This window comes from Augochlora pura, chromosome 2 (assembly GCF_028453695.1).
Source record: "Augochlora pura isolate Apur16 chromosome 2, APUR_v2.2.1, whole genome shotgun sequence".
NCBI lineage: Eukaryota > Metazoa > Arthropoda > Insecta > Hymenoptera > Halictidae > Augochlora > Augochlora pura.
Genome location: NC_135773.1, coordinates 15,905,255 through 15,927,565, shown reverse-complemented (window position 1 = coordinate 15,927,565; position 22,311 = coordinate 15,905,255). Strand labels below are relative to the sequence as shown.

Sequence of the window (22,311 nt, the reverse complement as noted above, 5' to 3'; positions counted from 1 at the left end):
AAAATTACTTTCCAGTAAGTAAGTAAGTTTTGTGTGTAAATATCAAAGAGGCAGAACAATGAATGACTGAAAAAGAATCGATAAGATTGTTGTCTAAGAATTCTTTCCTTCAAATATGCAACCTCAAACAGCTAAGAACAAACTTGAAAAGTAATATCTGGCTCCCTTTTGCAGTCTACTGTAACATGCAGTGACAAAGATTGTTTCTTGATGATAAAATAGAAACGAAAATTATGCATGTAAATAGCGAAATATAAAATATTAAAAATGTTATAATTTTAAGAAATATAACATTCTTGAGCTGATATTTTTTGTACGGCATATGTGCACGATACTGAAAAGATAAAGGTATGAATTTCACGCTGTTCCAAAAAATTGGCACATTTCGATATTTTCGGTTATCGAGAGTCCTTCGCCAGGGCTTCTGCGATTACTATTTCAAGGAACTAAGTTAGCGGGTCTCATTGTACCGGTTCGTTGTAGAACGCGGTGATCACGGAGCCTCGAATGGGCGACCCTGTGGGCGAGCATGGTGCCCCATGCGCGCCTGGATTTCACGTAATTTTGGGTTTCTCCCGGTAAATGGTATCGCGTTTCTTGGGACGCTGCGTCGGATTGGTGCATTGTCAACGGCGGGCCACCTAAGGGGCCCGGGGTGCCAGTCAGGATCCCTTTCATCCCTCTTTCTTCGTGGCAGCACGCGCGATTCCCCGCTATAAAAGGAGCTTTTTTCCGGCAGAAAGACAAAAAAACACGCGTCCCATATATACACACGTAAAGGAGAGCAGCCACCGTGGAAGTGGAAACGGAAGAGGGAGAGAAGGTCCTCGGGCTCCTTCTGCCTCTCGTCCTCGTCGCTTTTAGAGACGCGTGGCGTGCACACGACGTCATTATTTCACGTCCGAGGAACGGAGAACGGGGCCAGCGAGAATTTACGGCGAACTAGTTGCGTAGACTCGACGATTTTCGGTCTCTTCTATGCCCATTAAGGTCTAGTTAACGATCTTCTTCGAGCAAACATCGTTCGGGATGTTTCGACACCGACGCGACGTTCGTTACCCTTTCCAATTGCTTCGAGCTATCTGTTTCTAATTTCTACCTATTTTCACCAATTACGTTACTCTGATTTCTATCGCGGTTTGTACAGACTGGCACAGTTCGTTTAATTCATAAAGGAGAAATTAATTTCTAAATTCTTCGTTTACGCTTAACTTGAACAAAGTTAGAAGATCGTTTTGATGTTGCTTCGATGATTGATATTTTTCGAACATTAGAGTTACACTATCTAATATTTTCGTTTATATTTATCTCGTAGAAAAATATGGTTTATGAATAAGCTGTTAATAGTTATACCAATTTTTCTTCGCGAACTTTTAGAATTATTTCTTCGAGACTAAGAACACTGACTGTTTCATTGCCAGTTTATTTAAATCTGACATACACAATAATTTAATCGATTGCGAAATTGGATCTTGTTTGCAACTTGTAATAAATATCGAGCAAATTTCTGCAACGAATGGAAAAACTGATGACAGCAAGATATTCACATTGCATTTGCATCCGCCCGACAAGTGACGTCAAAGAAGCCAAAGCAAGCGCAAGCTTGCGTGTGTTTACCTATTTTTGCACCGGTACTTCAGGTAGCAATGAAGCGGTCCAGGGGCCTCAGAGATTCCGAGTTTCCCGGAGGCTGACCTCGAAAATGGTCCTTATTCCGTCTGCCAGCGAAAGAAATCCTTGATGCGTCGGTGCAGCTTTTGTCGGGACGTCTGGGGCGACACGAACGAACACTGTCTGCTACTCTTTGAGTACAGTAAACAGCACCGAACGGAACGTTGTACGCGCGCGCGCGCGTCTACTGGTATAATCCATATTATGTAAAATGACTTCTTTCAATTCAGATCGCGATGTGATGAATCTCTAATTTCTTACCTTTTGCTGCGGTGATGCGTTGTCTCGATGCACTCGTGTCTTCGTCGTGATACTCTATTTGAAGTTATGCGAATACATTTTACACTTACTATACAGTTTACTGTAACGAGATTGTAGTTTTTAAATCTGCGTTATCGGCTCAAATGAGAAAGTTGGGAAATCTTGAACAAAAAGGTAATTCGTTTCTAGCAGAGACGATGAAGCTTGAAATAAACAAATTTGCAACGCCGCGCGACTAAAATTTGAGCGAAGTCGCATCCGCGGCAAGGGGCTCGCAATCAAAGGGCAATGGAGTAGCCGACCAACAATTGGAAATTGCGGTTCTGTCGACTCACGTGGATCGATGGTAAGAAACGGCAGACAGCGCAGCACTCGGCTGACAGACGGAAAAATTGGAAAAAGTTGTCGGATTCCGATCTATCCAACCGGTCGGACTCGATCTGCCGCATCTGCCACGTGCCCCCACATTACGGCATAATGTGTCACTGTGCCACGGGCGCAGAGCTTTTATCTCGCTCTCTCTTATACGATTTAGCAGAGCCAGCAGCCTCTGGTGCACACGCACAGGCGCGCACACGCGTTTCCGGCGTGTGTGGAATCCTAGATTTTGGAAACTCGCCGTGGCGCGGTGGATTGAATGGGCGCAGCTGAATGCAGCTCGTGCACCATGGATGAGAGAAAAAGAGAGAAAAAGAGAGAAAAAGGAGAAAAAAGAGAGAGAGAATGCGAGAAGAGGTCAGGGTGGAACAAGAGGGGGAGGGGTTGAGTGGAGCAGTTTTTCAACCATCCACCCTTTTCCGCCTCCCTTGCACTCGTGTGCTCGACGCGCGCGTTCTCTCCTCGTTTTTGCCCAGTTTTCTCTCTCTCTCTCTCTCTCTTCTCTCGTTTTTCCGGCAATACCGGTGTCGCACGATGCAGGATGCAACCTCGGATGAGTTGTGAAAATATTGACGCTCTGCGGCCCGCGACAGTTTATTCGGGCTTTCCCTTCCGCGAATAATGGACCGCGGCCTGCGTTCCGTTGGCACAGGGTTCCGCGGGAGGTAATCTGATTAATGATTAGCAGCCTGCGGATTTTATTACGAGATTAGGTAGGTCGGATACGAAACACTGGGGATATTAAAATAACCAAGGAGCCTATTTATAGGTGATCGGAGAGACTTTAAAAAGAAAACGAACAAACACATTTTTAACGTCTGGAAAGGCAATAGAAACGGAGAAACGTATTTTCAAAATACAAAAGCACTGTGTGATGGGAGAAAAGTATTTTTAGATAGCTGCAGTATTTTAGATAACTGCATTATACAGAACGATGCAGCACAGTTTTAGAAACCGAAAAGTTTCTAGAATTCTGTGCGGTCTATTTATGAATTTATGGCTTTTGCATGTTTATAAAATGTAAGTAACAGTGCATATTAAACAATCAGCTATACCTGACGGGTATACTCGTATAAAAATGTTGCATTTAATCAAAATATAAAGAAAAACCAATATATACGCTATAATTACATATGTCACACAGAGAATACAACAGTTAATTGATTAAATGAATTATTCTAATATCTTCTTTTTTAGATTTGTATAAAATATTTAAAAAGTATTAAAATTTTCAGCATGAAGTGTTGCGAAGGTCATGGTTTAAAGAATATTGATAAGTCTGCGATATTAATATTTTAATGCTAATAATTAGTACGTGAAGTACAACCCTGTAAAGAAATTAGAAAAATTGCGGAACACCGTCAAGTTTCCTTCGCTTTCGTTGAAATTATTTGAAAAAGAAGTCGCATGTTTGTTTAACTCGGATCAAGAATTCTGTTATCAGTATTGGCAAATCGATTCACCAGAATCCATTAACACGATCGACAATCGTTGTTTAGACGGGTAATGGTCCAGCGGCACGAGCCAGGAATTCGTCGCTTAATTGGCTAACCTATTAATTGGCCGACGCGAGTCGCTCGTTATTGGTAAAGTTGGTCGTCAGCGGACGCGACGTAACTCGTTTTTAATGACGATGGCCGCGATTAGGGACCCGCGGGTACGAGATCGAAAATTTGGGACTGAGACATTTCGGAAAACACATTTCGGAATGTGTCCTGATAATTAACATAGACAGAGAAGAATATGCACGTAAAAATTGTCATTTTGTAAGTAATAAAATGACGCAGACAAAGCTTTCAGATGCTCATAAAATTTGATATATTAATAAGCATATTAATATATTTCTATGTTATCGAACAAATGAAAATTAGTATCTAGAATAAAAATATTTTTCAGGGGAAAAGAAAAATATTTTTAAAAGTTTTAATTCATTTTTTACAATTGGAGGATCGAAGGATGCTTAACGATGACATCTGGGATCGGGGTGTAAGATTAAAAAAGCACGCAAACGATTAAACAGTGAGTTTTTAATAATAAAAATATTTTGACAGACCAGTCAACTCGATGGAACATTTATTCGAATGAGTCGTGTGTGATTGCGAGAAATGGAGGGTCGGGGGTGTGGGTGAAGGGATGGTGAACTCGTGTGTGTATGTGTATGCGAGGGGGTGGCGGGACGAGGGACATGGGGGATGATCGCAAAATTACAAGTAAACACCGTATAATACAAAGGATCATTTCTTCGTCGACTCACTTATCCAAGGTAGGAATTTTCGACATTGGCAGCGACGTAGTTACGATAATGATGATAATCATAATAATATTAACTACAGGTAGAGATACTATTATTAATTAAATTACTTATAAAACGGTCTATACTCGTATTTGTACGCGCAACATCTCTTCACTTAATACCCCGTTTTACTATCCTTCCTTTCTTTCTTTTTCACTCACTCTCTCTCTCTCTCTCTCTTTCTTTCTTTTTATTACATTTCGCTTAGTTTTCAATTTTCTCTTTCCTTAACTATTTAGGAATACTATTTAAAATCAGTCTTGTGGTTGAGATATATTAGGTGTCTGGTGAGGTAGTGTCAGTTTCATAGTATACATCGAGTGCCACTTGATTTTTGCTGTACAATCACAAAACCGTCGACGTGAACTAATTTCTTGGTCCGCATGTCGATTCGATCAAATTCTCGTCTAATTGTCATTGTCATTAAACTGTGCATCTTCATACGGAATGGAAATAATACTCACTGTATTCTCAAATTATTTACAGTTTTAGATTCTCCCAGGAATCATTTTTCTCATGGATACACAAAATCTCAACTCTAATCATTGCACTGTAACACATAACTGGTCACGTGTCATCCGTGACGCTGTTTCATTTATAACTTTGCACTGAAACAGTGCATTGCTGTGTTTCTTCCTTGTGTAACAAAAAGGAATTCAAATCTCTTTTAATGTATAAAATTAAGAGAAATGTTGAAATCTATGTTAAGTAATTGTTCAACGTGAAGTAATTACTTCAGTTCATGTGAATTAATTGCTTCAGTTTATGTGAAGTAATTGCTTCAGTTCATATGAAGTAATTGTTTAAGTTCGTGTGAAATACATGTTTAAGTTTGTGTCAAATTTTCGAGAATTTCGTGTTTCTATCTGTACCCAAACATATTTGTCTCACAAACGCATTATTGAATGTGTCACGTGACCGGTCGTGCGATTACGTAAATAACTAAACAGAAAATTGGAGAAAATTCTCGTCATTGATTGGACAGAAAACTTAAATTAAGAAAATCTCGAGAAATCGTCGAATCCACATACGGACCAAGCTCAAGCTGCATTCAAGTTGCATTTTGCGCGCTCTCCACGCCGCGAGGAACAAACTATCGACGCGCCGGAACGCGTCGAGCCTGTCCAGTCCTCAAGTGGCCGTTTTTCTAAATACCTTTAATTAGCGAGTAGCGAGAATATCGTCGATCATATATCCGCGGAACAAGTGTTGATCGTTCATCTATGTACTTCTCTTCTTTAGTTAATACAGGCATAAAATTTGAATTTGTACCGTGTGTCGTCGTCGTCTTTGTCCGCGCGCGGCTCGCACGAGTGAATCGGATCCGATTCATTCACCAATGAAAATGCGGATCTTTGTCTAAATAGAATCCGTGCGCGGACGATCGACCGCCGCGCAATTGCGATTAGCGTTCACTGTACAAAATTATAACTATACATGGCTCCTAGTTACATAGATACAGAGAGAAAGTGTGTACACCACATCTAGGTGCATACGTGACGATATTGAGAGTGTTAGAGGGAGCGGGATCGGGCATCTACGCTCCAACACGCTTACAATCCGCTCAGAGTTCTCGAGGATTCGACTTTTGCTCTGGAAGCACCTGCGTTAGTTTTTAATTCATTCCTTTTGCGAAAAATAATAAGATTTGGTCGTTGAGGTCTGAAACTGTTGGTTTTAATTCCACCTTTATGCAACTGGTCATTTTTAATTGTATTTAGTAAATGTTAGAATGCGCAACAGAATTTTTTTACTTGTCTTATGATTCTTGAAATCATCGCTTTTAAAAGAAATTGCAAGATTTACTCATCAGTACAAGGATTGTGGCACTTTCACAAAGCGTGCACAAGTCACATGAAATCTCAAATTATCAACTTTTTTTGTATTTCTATTCAACTGGCTATTTTTTAATTGTATCTTGAAAATATTAGAATCTCGAACCAAATTTCTTGTCTCCATGATTGTCTAAGGTAATGCTTTTGTAAGAAATTACAAAAGAGATCTACTAATAATAAATACACACGTAACAAAAATGGCTCTTGAATAATTGAACGTGGATCTTTTTGCAAACGGCTATTCGCGAAGATACTTTATTTCTTTCTTGTTTGAGATTTCTTTGATGTTTCATAGATTATAATTTCTTTGAAAAAAGTACAAAACAAATTCATTCGTGTATACGTACACCACAACACAAATGGCTACAGATCATCAAATTCTTGAATCTTAGTATATTGAACAAAATTTCCTTTGTTCTATGATTTTATAAATTAACGTTTCCGTAAGGAACCACAAAATAAATTCAGTCAATCGTGCCGACGTGATAAAAATAATATAAAATGATACTAACGATAAAATTAAAATTGATCGATTTTGATGCCTCCAGCGTAAAGATCGGGAACAGGGAGCGTCGACGATCTAGCTCGATCTCGCTCCATCTCTCCCATTGGGAACCGTGGTCCCAGCTTCCGGTACACATCGCGCCGACACAACGTTATAATTTGACACAAACATATAGTTATGTTATTATGTATACACGATACACCACGTTCTCGTACGTTACGATTAAAAGGACAACAACGATATAATTGATTATTACACGACAGCATGTAGGATCAAGCGACGATTTTCTATTTAAATTTACAAATAGGTACTCGACACGAAGAAACATCCTGTTTCCGGTTTCTCTTAATCCTCTCTTGATTCTTTCGCAATGGCTTCGCGCTCGGTGTGTTCTCCCTATCGCGGACTTATTTTATCGGTGATTCTGGTCTGTTTACAAAGAAACGTTTGGAAAACAATTGGCCCGTATCGGTGATCCGGGCCGACAGGAACGTAATTCACCAGTATCGTTCGGAACTAACAACCATTAACTAGGAATCGATCTCCCTTCAAGGTACCGTTTTTTTTCTGCGGGCGTCGCGAGCAGAGTCCAAGATATTCGTCTAATGATCCACTCGTGATGTTTCGTCCGCTTATCTCTTATTCGCACGCTTCTCTGCTCGACGACAAGGATTATGTACAAAATTAGGACAGCATACTTCGCTTTGTCGTTATGATACTAAACTCTGAGTTGAAGTCCGATCATCCGTGCGACAGATCGACATCGAGCAATCTACTCCGACGAGCGTACCGTGCTAGCTTTGCTTTTTTTCGGTAACTGTACAGGGTGCTTCGAGAACAATCGATCTTCAAGTGGACCTCCAGAATGCACTTCCAAAGTGCCGATTCATTTAATGTTGGGTCTCATAGAATTCACAAATTAAGTCAACGTTAATTTGTAAAACTATGATCCCTGACTAAAATTTTATAATTTAATTTTGACTGTAATTTTATTCTGTATATTTTTAAATCTTTTTCTGATCGAATATAATTAATCGACGGCTTAAATTGGATGCTAAAAGCTTGAAATTTAGCTGGGTCAATCTAGGCCCAACAGCTGCCAGAATCAAAGCCTCCGACGATCCACTTGAAGGTCAGACAGTTCCGCACTCGAATCGACTATTTTAAAATCGCTATGTACTGCTCTCGAGGAACTTGCAGTTGCTTAGGAATAAATTCTTCAAGCTATCAGTTTCTTGTGTCGTACAACCAACAATCACTTCACTCGACATTGCGGCTGCGTCCGCGTTAGCATACACTGTGTACCACAGTCGCGCACATCGAGAATGCAATCAGAATCGAAAAAATTGCCTGGTCAACAGTAGTTCAAGCACCCAACCTACAAAACATAGCACACAAGCGTTAAACAACCGACAGGAACATGGTATAATTGCGTTTCTAATAATTATTTCGAGCCGGCAACCTGGTTCCCCGAAACTAACTAGCTCGAATATCGTCAACAGAACATTTCCAATCTGATTGATCGCTACTGGTAACAAAAATATATTTTCAATGAATTCATGGCATAGCTTGAAACGGAAAGTACAATGTAATAATATGCCATTTCTCTCGGGCTGGATTTCAACGTCCTTGACGATCGAACCGTTTATTACACTGACGATACACACTTCGTAATCACTGCTGTCGCGCCAAACATCGTGCGCGCGAGATAATAAAAAAATAAAATAAAAGAGTAGGAAAGCTCTTCGATAACGTGTTTGGTCCTTCGTCGACAGACTATAAGATTTAAAGTTAAATTCGTATTGACGAGATACGGTACGCTCGCGAGCCACGAAAGAAAAAAGCCGCGCGACACTTCTAAAAGTCCACGCCTCGCTATAGCATTTTTATATCGTGAGGCATGGGTTTTATATACAATATACCTGGGGTCGGTGGTGGGTTTTGCTTTTTGGCCGGGGTACGAGGTCGAGACCTGCTGATCTCTGTCGCCGTGCTCCGATGTTAATCAATTAGCATCTCTCGAAAGACAAATACAAAGAAAGAAAACAGGAGTCGCGGTAACGACGAACGCCATTGTCTATTCGAGGCGTCGATGTCCTTTAATTAGGCTCATTGTATTTGCTTAATTGTACTGTGATTTGAATCTGAACTTTCTTTGATCACACCTAAATATATAGAAATTGTATAGAAATTTGAGAAATTTATATTATATAGAAAATTGAGAAATTTCTCAAAAAAACATTGAAGAATTTATGGTACGTGTAAGTTTGAAAAATTGCAAGGAATCGTTCAAATTAACAACAATTTACCATATTAGTACTTCACGTTTACTATGAGGAATTTTTGAACCGATGCAAAATTAATGTTCACTTCTACAGATCTCGTATGATCAATAACAATGAGAATTTGCATGAATTTTCACGTCTTCCAGCTCTTTTTTAAAAAATAACATAATTCTGTCAGTCATAAACGAGAAAATCGTGTGTCAAATAATTATAATTATATTAAATTATATAAATAATTATATTAAATAATATCCTTAACATATTCCGTGCCACGTGTACTTAAATAGCTTAAATAGCTATTCAATGTGTTAACAAAATATTTTATGACAAGTTAGAATCCAAGAAATAATTTCCGCCAAAAAAATAGATCCATAATAAGTTTGCTTCATAGTTATATTGACAGTAATTGATAAATAAACGTAATATATTGATTTTTAAAGCTTTAACTGATCAGAATGAAGAGTCGACTAAATACAGCTCGGCACGGAACGTGTTAAATTCTCGTAAAGAATATCTCTTGTGAGGAAGTTAATAAATTGTAGTATAAAGAATGGCTCTCGCGAATAAATGAATAAATTCTAGTAAGAGAAATGACTCTCGTGAATAATCTATTAAATTTTAGTATAAAGAATTGCTCTCGTGAATAAAGTAATAAATTCTGGTGTAAGGAATCGCTCGTTTGTATGCCATCAGTACGATGTTACAGAATAAATGTTATTGTTAACCGAAGGTAGAAGAAACAATACTTTTCTTGGTAGTGTATCGAGTTTATGGTGAAAGGAGGGGCTTGCAGTGAACGGACGTGACGAAAGATCGCAACGTTTCGGTGAAACGAGCTCGAGATCTGTCTTCCAACACGTGTAACGGGGCGAGAGCGCCGTTACAGAGAGGAACAGGGAAGTGGTCTGGAAAATGGCTCTCCAAAAGCTTGAACGTGAATAACGAGTGAAAACTGCGGATGAGCCGGGACCTTCGGCAGGAATGTGGCGAAAGTGTAACACCGGGGTCGAAAGCTGTTTCGTCGGAGGGAGGGTTGGAATGAATTTTCACTTTCGAACGACGAACGATCTGCCCGCTATTTCTACTCCTCCACAGTACCGATAAACGATGTTTCTCTTGCCTTTAATAATTAATTAGTTAAACAAGGAAATCATAGTACAACCGTGTAGAGGGTGATTCTACATAAAAAAATAAGAAAATATTTTGGTATAACATTTTTTTTATCCGATGCTCCGTTTTCGTGATAATCGACTTCAAAGTTCGTTCAACTTGTAAACGATTTAATACAATTTGCTTGACGTATATTATTAATCAAATCATGTCGTGCTCGTGTATAACAAGTTTATAACATGAATGATATGATTTGCATATAGCAAATGTTACATATTTGAAACATAAGATTACTGAGGTATTCGAAAAATTAAAAAGCGATAACAACTTACAATCTGTCCAGATGTCATTAATTCATCGAGCCAACTTATGTACGCAGCAGCGAGGAGGATATTTTTACCAATTATTGTAGCATTGTAATAGTAAATAGTAAAAAAGAATAAAAAATGAGTAATCAGTAGACACACTTTGAATTGTTTTAACCGCACAATTATCACTGTTTGTAAAGACTGTCCCGGACAGACACAAGCAAATTGTATTAAATGGTTTACAAGTTGAACGAACTTTGAAGTCGATTATCACGAAAACGGGGCAACGGATGAAAAAATGTTATACCAAAATATTTTCTGCCTTTTTGATGTAGAATCACCCCCTGCTCGGTTGTACTACGATTTACGGGACGCCCTGTATATTGACAATAGAAACTAAACAGAAAGACTAGTCATTTGATTTAAGAGGAAGCAGAATAGGAGAAATTAAAAATATTCAGAACATTCTAATCGAAATCATGAATCTGACTTTGTAGTACAATAGAACTTCGATTATCTGCATAACACTTTTCATTCGTCGATATTTAAACAAATTGTACATGTAAGTAAGCAGATTTAACACTGAACCTATCGAGTTGTAAAGTGATTGACGTGAGATGCTTTACCAGTTAACAAAATTGAGTTTATGTAACTTCACCGCCAATTTCTTTTGCAATGAATGCTCGATTTAAGAAAATCCAATTATTTACTATGAAAGTGTCTCTGTAATTTCAACAATTATGAAACAAAAAATGCGAAACTGAGATTGATTTCCGACTCCTTCCTTTAGAGTTACTGTAATAATAAGATTACATCTACCACAAGATTGGTGAAATACAATTTTAAACAATACACAATGGACGCGTTTAACACTTTATCTATCGCTATCTGCCTAACAGTTCTTTTAAAACCGAGGGCGAACGGTTAGAAATATCTTAACAAATTTTTTAACGAATTCTTTTACAATGATTCTTTAGGAGAAAATTATCGAAGAAGTAGACACGTTTCAGGCATTTTGAACACCTAATAACGGTGTTCAAAGTGTTCCGGTGGTTAAAGCGTTAACGCTTGCTAGTTTTAGTGTTAACGACAAGTAGATTCGTCCAGTTACGACTTTCAAAAGCAACTGTAGAGTTCCGAGGGTAGCGAATGTCGTCGGACGCGGAAGAGGGTGTCCGTGAATGGCGTGGGGGCCAGTTTCGGTTCCACGGGCCTGACCCTCGCGTGGAACAATTGGCTCGAGGTGGCCTCGAGTTCGCCGATGAAATTTGCATGGCCCGGACCAGACATAAATCAGAGAGCCATTGAGAGGAGGACGATGAAAGAGGCACAGAAGCGGACGAAGAAGGAGCAGCAGCAGAAGAAGAAGTGCCGTCGTCGGCGCGGCGTGAAAAGAGGGCCCACCGGCTGCGAAATTTTCGGCACGCGGGTATATCATTGCGAAAACTGGTTCGCGCGAAACAGACGCCCGCCGGGGACCGGGCTAGGACAAAAGCTTCTAGGGATCTCGGCTCCTACGAGCCGGCTGCTCCGCAGAATAGAGAAAAAAGAAGACGGAAACCGGAGAACCCGACGAAGACGCTGCTGGCCGATTTCTGCATGAGAATGAGCCTCGGGGATGATTATGCCCGAGTCGGTGGATGCTACCGATGCTTATTGTGCGGATTGCCGCGAATCGACGATTTCATATTCACTGGACACGCGTGACTATATCGTCTTACCAAACCTACCACCTTTCTTTTTTTTTTTGCGAACAGACCGCATGCAAATTAGCCCAGCGGGCTCTTCTCTGCCGAGATACGTGATCGTTGGGACAGAAGGCAATTTTTGGGAATTTTTTTTTCGGTGGTAGTCTTCAAGGGATTCTTCTGAAGCTTTGACATGGTAATTTCGAGACGTTGATAAGAGGGGGTGCTGACGAGGAGGAAGATAGTCCAGTCACTTGATAAGTTCTTGCCTTGACCTGGTTACTGCAGTTTTCGATCAAGCTGATTAGTCAAAGTGTTAAACGAATTGTTTCGATTTCATCAGACTGACTGTCTGATTGGTTATTCTTTGATAAATTGAATTACTTGGTCGGTTATTTCTTGTGATTTTGATTTTTATTGTATATATTTGAACGAGGATTTTTTTAGAACCTAAAGGATGCAGCAGAGCCAACAGGATAAGTTTTACTCTGTTATTGTCTCTGTCCCATTTAATGGATCTTTGATACATCAGATTCGCTTTCTAAGATTTATCTATGTGGTTATCTCAACACACGATAAAGGTTAAAAGAGCCAACAATAACTGTAACAATATCTAAATAGCTTTGATTACGTAGGCTTTCTCTGCATTGAGAGTAAGCAATCAAGTGCTACTATGACTGATATTTTCAAATATGAAGTGTTCTGTTAGATGTATTGTGAAGCCTGATTAGATCACCTACATCAAGTTCTCAAATATTAATTTCTACTTTGACGTACTACGAGGACCGTAGAAGCAATTACTGCGATAAGTTTTCAGTATTCGGTGCTACTTCTAATAATTAAATCTGCTGTTCGAAAATTCACAAAGGAGTCAACAGGGAGAAACAGGGACGTGTGACAAACCTCGAGCTTGTGTATCCGTAAGGTCGTCGATTAACGTAAGTATGTGTAATGTTCATATTTTCGAGTAAATTTGTACATGTATTTAACAAAAATCAATGCCTATTATAGACGGCGCGTAGAATAGACAACGACGCGTCACGCAGACCGCCCGGTTAAGGACATCATAAAAAAATAAATACAAGCGAGCAAAACAAAATGAAATGAGCACAAAAATCGATTTGGTACAGCGAAATAGGAGGAAGAAAGAGACAAAAACAGAAACAGAAATAGTAGATAGAGTGAAACAACTTGGAACGGAGCGAAAGTTTCGAGAAGAATTAGAACAGTGAAATAATAACGAAATGGAGGCGAGTAGTTAAAGATAACGAAAAAAAAAACATATTATAGTATTATAATATGGCCGACAGCTTCTACAAATCGGCGAAATTGCGAGAGCGACAGAAGATCGACGAACCGATGTCACTCCCCCCCGCTACTTTTACTGTCAGAGGAACTTGTATACCAGTACATTCAATCCGTAGCTTCTCTTTTTATATTTCGATTCCCGCTCGCCTCATTCACACGCGCGTCGACGGCACTCGCACTCACACGCTCTCTCGGCCAGAATCACGTTCACGCACAAATTCCTCGCGCTCGAGGTCCACACTCACGCGGTAGACGCACACACGCATAGCAACGGCAAATCTCTCTCTTTCTTTCTTTCTTTCTATCTGTTCGATTAATATTCTCTCCCGTACCTACCTAATTAACCGCTATCTATCTATTCGTCAACACGGCTCTCGAACGAAACACGCGGAAACTACAACGACTAACTAAATACACAGTTTTTCTTTTTCTCTCGTCTCGCGTTCTGTCGCGCACAAACTATGTACAACAAAGGAAAACCTATCTCCCGAAAAACTGAACTCTTGGGAGTTTCCATTCTCTCGTTTCTATCCGTCATATATGTATCGTCTCTTTAAATATATACACACATATATGTATATGTATATATACATATATATATCTTTCTTCACAAAAGAAAAAGAAAAATGAGAAACGCGTCCCTGAATTGTTTGCTTTGTTCTCGTTTAAATTACACGTTTTACAGGATGCTCATAGACTCGCCATTCACTTTCATCGAATCTCTCCTCTTCTCCCTTAGGTACAATAATAATAATAATAACCTCTCTATATATATAATATAATATATATATATCTATAAAAAGCATCTTAACAATAGTGACTGTGAACCGGTGCTCGGAGGATTTTTGCTAGGTGAGGGCTCAGTTCTCTGGACGAGCTACCAAAGTGAATCTCAGGCGTACGTTTGTCCGTCCATCCGTCCGTTCTCCTCCTTGGATAGACAACGCCGAGAGAACGAGAGTATACAGGATTCGGTGTGTGATTGTGTGTAGTAGTTGGTGTCTGTGCTGTTTTGCTACGTAGATGTGTCGTCTACGTACCCCTAGAGACTCCACTAGGACGCGTGACCGACATTGGTCTGATTTCCGAGGGTGGTGGCGAGATGGTGAACGTATTGGCTGCGATGGCTGTGGAGAAAGAGGCTGCTGGGGCTGGCCTCGGAGACGTCGAGCTCTTCGTCATCCTCTTCGTGAATGGTGTCGCTGCTCGGGCTGTGGCTCATCGGCGAGTCGCCGCTGCTGTGAGAGTGCGAGTGAGGCCTGTGCATCCCGGTCGACATCGACAGGTCCTCGGGCTCCGTCTGCTCGGGCAGATCAACAGGGATGCCCGACAGATTCAAAGGTATTGGCATCGACGCGTTCACGACCGGGCTGGGCAACTGACGATGCGCCGGCCTGGCCGGCGTCATTGGTTTCCTTGTCACCAGCGATGTTGCTTCAGCCTCCTCTATCTCCACGTCGATGTCGATGTCGATATCTTCGTCCAGGTCGTCGCTGGCCAACGACGGGGACCCGACCTGCGACCTCGAGATCCCGGAACCGCTCGTCCCACACTTGTGATGCATCAGGTGGTGCCTCCTTCTGAACCGCATCTGACAGTGCTCGCACTCGAACGGCTTCTCCCCCTTGTGGATCAACAGATGAGCTTTCAACTGGTTCGAGTCGCTGAACTTCGCCGAGCACAACTCGCACGCGTACGGACGCTCGCCTGTGTGCACCCGCAAGTGACGACGCAGGTTTGCTACCTGCACGAACTGTCGGTCGCAGTGGCTACAGTGGTACGGCTTCTCGCCTGTGTGTAGCCGCATATGCGTTTTCAGGTGATGGTCCCGTGTGAATCTGTAATCAGAAAAGACGATCCTACCTTTAGCAAAGATATTTTTAGATTGTCAGCAAGTTGGGTCGAATTTAGACTCGAATTTGATAAACTTTTCGTTGTTCTTTGAGTATATTAAGTTTAGTGGTAACAAAGAGGGTGAATATTGATTGACCTCTAGAAAACGCAGAAGTGTGGTTACACTTAGATGAATGGTGTCTAGAAAGATGTTTAAACTTGGACTAGGCTGACATTTCCTTGATTCATAAATTTATATAACTTTAAGAATATGAAAAGTGACGATGAACATTGTGTTTTTAGAATAAATGTAGATATTTTCGTTGCAAATGACCGGCCGCTGAAAAGTTAGCTTAAGTAGACGAAACGAAAGTTTAACAGGCACCTGAACACAGTCATCGAAAGTCAATACCGCACAAGATAGGTGAGTGACACGTATCCCTCGATACCCCTTTGATTGTGGCATCCACACCTTGACTATTATTCTTTTAAGAAGTTCCACGCAGTCTTCTAGACCCTAGCTCAGCAGCATATTAAATAATGTACTATCTTATCAGTTGACTATGTATAGCCGTCTTTAGTATACACCCTATCATCTTTCACTAACGTTCCATCGACTTCTCAATCCAATAAATAATTCTTTCATTTTCTTCTGTTAAAGTTGCTATGTTTTTACAGAGCATATTGCATCTACATCAATTGCTTCGGAATTTATTAAAGTATACACTGAGTCTAAATAAATTCTGCTTGAGTGTAAATTAATTTTGCACAACTCTAATTAAACAAAATGCTTTATAAGTTTCAAACTACCAATTATCTTATCAATACCGACGTCCTCTCATCTTTATCCACCTGAAGAAATCACACCTATCATGCCGAGAAATGGTAAACGTCTTCGAACCTACCTTTTGTGACACTCAGGGCACTCGAATGGTTTCTCTCCAGTATGGGTGCGTTCGTGGTTCTGCAGCACGTGTTTGTATCCGAACGATCTCGAGCAGACTCCACAGGTGAACACCTTGTCCCTTCCGTCTTTGCTAGCCTCGGGGCTGACCGATGTGGGTGGACTGAGAGGAGCCGAACCTTCGATTGCCGGTTGGACAGCGTCGTTCTTCGACTTCGCGGTTTTCCTCTTGGTCGTCTGACCTTTCTTAGTCATTCTGTCTCCGCTACTGCTTACGACGTTATTGTTGTTATTATTATTGTTGTTCGCGCCGTTGCTCGAGGCTCTTCTGGAGTTGGACTTGGTACTTAGTGCGGGGGACACCGGTCCAGGTGAATGATTAATGGGAGATGGTGGCGATGATGCCGCCGGTGGCGCCCAAGCACCAAACATTGTCTGATGGTGTCTGTAGAGCGACGGACTAGCGGCCAAAGTCGCGTGTAACGATACAGGAATTCCCGCAGCCATTAATGCTGCTGTTCGACTCGCTGCCAGGAGCTGTTGCGGGGTTAGCATCGAAAGTCCTGCCGCGGCAGATCCCATTCCCGGAAACATCACTTGCGACGCGTTGTTGTTCAGTGATGGTGACAGTGATTGTTTCTCTGATTCCTGCTTCATGTCGAGATGCTGGCTAGTCAAGAGTCCTGCAACAGAAATAAAATGCGTTTCAATTACATTGTTTCCTTATTCCAATTTTCTGATGGCTAGTTTAATCTTCGATAGACAGTCGCAAACTTGTCAACTCTGTCATGTTGAATTGTGACGAACTTGCTAACATTTTTAAACAAAGAATAAAATGGCGCTTTTGTTTGTATATCGTAAACGCTGTCCGTAGAATCTGCGAAAACTGCCTTTCAAAATCCTTCTGTTTATTAGACAGGTACGAGCCTACGATAACTTCCCAGTTATCCATTCGTTATACAATTAAAAAAAAAAAATAAAAACTAGAAAGGTTTAGAGTGACTTAATACAGCGTTAAAATAAAAAAATAATCCGGTACATTTTCATGCTTTATCAACCTATATCGATCGTAAATGCATAAATAACTCGATACTTCCCACCCTAAAATCAATAATACTATCGTCATCGCAACTAGCTTTTATAGTGCAAATGCTTGAAGTATTGGCAAGATTTTAGGTCAAGAAATAATCCGCAGATTCTCTGCATATAATCAGAAAATATCGGAGGAATTAAAAAATCATCTTTCTGTATTTTAAACATTCGAGCGTCACAATTAAGATAGAGCAATTGTAGACACGCCGAGTTTAGGAAGAAAGTGCTCGATGCAACGGCTGTTTCGCAACAAATCCCGGCCATTCGCGCACGGAGAGGGCGAGAGTGCACGGTGTACGTGTGCGAATTGTAAGCTGTTCCCGGCGCGACGGTGTCTCTCTCGTCTCTCTTTCTCCAGATCGTTTGTACGTCGCCCGTTCCTCCGGTTCTCGTCCCTCCCCGGGCGGCCTCCCACACACGCCGGTCTCACACGTGAGAGCTCGCTCGATCCTCCTCCATTCACTCACACCGTCGTACGCGCCGGTTCATTCATAAGCCTCGACTTCCCACCCACGTCACCGCGGTGTACCGCCTCTCCTCGACTTGAGGCCAACGACTCCGCGAAAACTGCACGAGGTTGATGCGACGTCCGCGCGAATTTTCCGGGTCCTCGGGCTCCAAGGCCGTTTCGGGACAAACGAGACATCTGCGAGACCGCGGGAAACTCGATTGCACGATACGGCGTCCCTGCTCCTCGAGTTACTCGGTGTCATTGCACATTAGACTAGACGACTCGAACTTAATCGTGAATTTTTCCGAAGGTGTATTACCGACCTGTTTATTTATTTATTTATCTATTTAGAAATTGTTAACAGCGTTATTGAAAGTTCATTAGAATAGGAACATTTATTAGACACTTCTCAAGCGAACTTGCTTCTGAAAATAATTTTTTAATTCGAATTTGTTGCAGATTTTCGATTTTGAATATTTGAATACTACACCTGGCAGATATTTTGACAGAAAAATTGAATTTATTTAGAAATCATGCAGGTTTTTATTAGGAAATTCACTTCGGAGAAATTTATTACATCACTTTTCATAGAAACATCTTGTAATAGGAATAATTGCTAAATAAGATATATGAAACGGGTCATTTGACCAGCATTCGTAGATTCAACATTAAAGCAGGAAATTATTAATTAATGAGACGTATATATGGCGTGAAAGTACAAAAAGAATCCGCTTCTAAATGCCGCAAAAGCGAGAATAACCGAGGAGCAAAGGTTGAGAATTTCTTTCTGTAAAATCTAACACCACCGTACCGATCTAGAATTTTCCTAACTGATATTCCAGTAAACTACAGGAGAAGATGGCGCAGAAGAAGCCCAGCATCCGCAGTACTTATTTTTACGCGTGCAGCAAAGTGTACGTCGCGCGTGCCCCGAAGATTCTCTTCGGGGGTAGAAAAACCGCGGCGCGAATTAGGGTTGCGTCCGATGATTGCTCACACGCGTGACCGACGTTGCCGGCCGACTACGTAATCTGATTAGCCAGCGGTCCACTTTCGGAGTTCTAAAAACCGCCGACGACCCCTCAAGTTCCCAGCGAAAAATTTTATTATTTCTTGCGATCGAGCGAGCCTAGCCGAGCCGAGCCGAGCCGAGCGGACACTGTACCGGTGAAAATCTCTCTACGGTAGGAGGGAAATTTTTCGGTGAAAGGAAACAGGAGCGAGTGGAGTAGCCATGTTGCCAGCGGGTTCGCTAATTAATGGACCGTTTAGAAAGAGGGGCCACGCGTAACGAGACCCGTCGAATCAATAAGGGTGCGTAAGATCTCCTCTCTCTCTTTTCTATTCTCTTTCTTCGAGGCCGACGACGTCGACGACGATGCCCTGAAACTCCCTCGACGCGGGCTAGGATTCTTACAAGCCTACAATCGCCGTTTCCCGGCAACACGACGAGCACCGCCTCCCCCGCCGCCATCCCTTCCCTAATTGGTCGCCAACCCCGATATTCCCTTTGAGAGAATCCCTTTTTCCCTCCAAGAAAACCGAGACATTTTTTCCGCCGAGGATATACGTTTGCTCGCGCATAATCACGATTGCTAAGAACATTTTCTGTAAACTTTTTTCCATCTTTGATCTCGCGATTTGCTAGACATTTTGATTTTCGAGAGCTGCAGCGATCTTTTAAGCGAACGATACTCGTTTAGCGAAGTCGAGATCATTTTTTGATTGCAGAATATCTATGTGGTTTTTAGAAACTATTTTGAAATATATATTGTAATTTCGTCACAGAGACAATTTCTTGATCGTAGAAACTCTAAGCGATTTCTAAAATATTATAATTAGTGATTTCAAATTGTATATATAATGATTTTCCTAATTCTTTGCGGTCGCGTGTCTACTCTCAGCCACTAAAGCTATTCATTTATTTCTTCAGTTATTTAGTTTTATAGAAAATTGAGACATATTATTGTCTTGCGTATATCAAAACTTTAAAAGAGAATTAATAAATTTTGTTTCTCCTACTTAATCTTGCATATTACGTATTAATGTTCGTTCAACGAAAATTAATTCCGATTAGTATAACACTAATGTATAAACTTAATTCAAACTGCAAAGGACTAATAAGTGATGATTAAATAAATTCTAGCACATCGATTTCTTTAATGAACAGATTTTCTACGACGTTTCAAAGATAATTTTCTAATACTGATAATATAAATGCAACGAACAATAACAAGCTAAATATATTCTCAACAATAGCGTGCGATATGATTTCATAAAATTTACAATCTTAAACGCATTGAAATTATCATTTTGAACATTCTTCATTTTCCAAAGAGTAATAAAGTAATTTAATACATTTTATTACGGTGTAAACGAAGTCTTAAGACATTATGTTTAGAATAACTTAAAATCGTTTTAAAAAATGTAGCTTAAAATTTTTCGGTGTTTCTACGAAAGTGATCTGCCAAATCAAAAACGATTTTCAAGTATCCTAATGATAAGAACATTTCCTCTTGAATAACATTTTAAACAAGGTAAACAATGCGTTCTTCACGTAGAGCGATAAAGGAGAACACTTTTTACTAAATTTCCAACGATTTCATAACACGAATCGTAAGAAAAGAGAACCGCCCGAAACATTAAACCCGTAGGAAATAATGTTATTTCCTCCGGTTTCTCAGGGCTTAATTGCTACAAATACTAATGACGCGACCTTCGTCGCAGATCCATTGAAATCCTATCCGTCTATCGAAACGAAAATACAGCGCGCCTATTACCGCGCCGCGGCGTTCACCCAAATATACTATACATTGTTTATAACCTGGCTATCGCGTAGACCGGCGGCGACATCAGACGAAGAAATGTACTTCTCTTCCGAACAGCGGTGTGAGAAACCGGCAGGCGAACGGCGAACGGCGGCCGACGAATATACCGCGACAAAGATGCTAATACACCGAAGCGTTTTTCGACTGTGTTATTTTTAGTTTGGTCGTCGGGAACCGCGAAATCCTCCGCACATTTTCCTCCGTTGGCTGGCGTCGAGCGATTTCGCGTTTTCCTGGCTCATCGATGTTTACAATGTGTCACAACACCGGAGCGTGTCGCCCGCGGGCGCTTTTAGATCCTGGCGGCGGGCCAAACACGACCCGAAAACTACGAAACCACGGTTCTCTCTATCCTGCGAGAAATCCGGCTTCAGATACGTCGTGCGATACTCTGCGTTTCGATCGGGTCAGTAGACCACGAGGTCGGCCCGCGTATACGAAGAAAATACACCGATTAACCTTCAAAGTTCGCGTGCAAAACAAACGCGGGCTGCGGAGGACCGCGGAGACTTTTGTTTCGCGAATCACACGCCACGTCGCGTACTGTACGATGGCGCGCGAACACCGCTCAGAAATTGTTTGAATCGCGCGACGATCGAGGAATCTCTCTGCGACGACAGCTCGCATGATACGTTGAGTCAGCTTGTAGAAGCAACCTACCTGCGTTTAGTTGCGCCTCTTGCAGATAAGACAGTGCCATTCTACGATCCGTACTGGCTGTTTTCACTTTGACACTCCATCCACTTTCTTGTGCACAATATGATTATTCACTTCCGACGAGATCAACTGCGGTTCGACGGCGAAACGTAGATCGAGCTGGGCGGCGAAAACACCACTGCACACCGACGATCTCGGGAGAACGATCCACGGGGAGATGATCCAGCCGAGTCCTCGGCGATCGGCACGCGGCTCTTACACGGGTCCACGTGCGGATCAAGGAGATCGAGAAGATTTACCGTACCGAATTTGCAAGATTATTTCCAGGTAGAAAGAAAAAAGGCTGATGGCGAGCAACTCAAGGCAGACGGGTAAGATCGGATGAAATAAGGGAAACAAGAGTGACGCAAAACGTGTGTAACTACTCTACTATAAACAACAAACGTCGCCGTCCGGCCAACAGAAACGACGACGATCAACGACGTTACTCTGGGCTGACCTAACCCAATACTAACTGACAATCGAGTCGCGCTCTCTGTAGTCAAACATCTCCCACCCTGCTGCCGTGGCTATCCCCACCTTTCGAAATCCCCACCTAGTGTCGGTTAGAGTCCCTCTACCCTCTCGAGTCGCAACCCCGGATGCGCGAGTCGCAGAAACAAGCCGCGCTGAGGGGAGAAAGCGGTGCGGCGCGTGCTAGACGGGGATGGAGGACTGTCGGGGTGCCAAAGGATCGCGAGAGAGGGATGTACCCGCTGCCTTCTGCCCAGAGAAAGATGCCGATCTAGGAAGAGAGAGACGGATTGATCTAGAAGAGACAGGGTGAACCTGCGACCGTGATCTTTAAGGGTGGAGGGTCTCGAGAGTGTGGCGAAGACCCAGAGGGTAGGGGATGGAACGATGG

The 22,311-nt window shown here is 41.6% G+C and overlaps 1 protein-coding gene across 1 annotated transcript; it reads right to left on the bottom strand.

Moving 5' to 3' along the window:
- Positions 1-14,696: 14,696 nt before the first annotated feature.
- Kr (krueppel) lies at positions 14,697-21,450 on the bottom strand. The gene is made up of 3 exons (XM_078191708.1): positions 21,411-21,450; positions 16,381-17,062; positions 14,697-15,480 (listed from the first exon to the last, which is right to left on the bottom strand). The coding sequence occupies exons 1-3, from the start codon at positions 21,448-21,450 to the stop codon at positions 14,697-14,699; spliced, it is 1,506 nt and encodes a 501-aa protein (XP_078047834.1).
- Between the last annotated feature and the right edge of the window lie 861 nt (positions 21,451-22,311).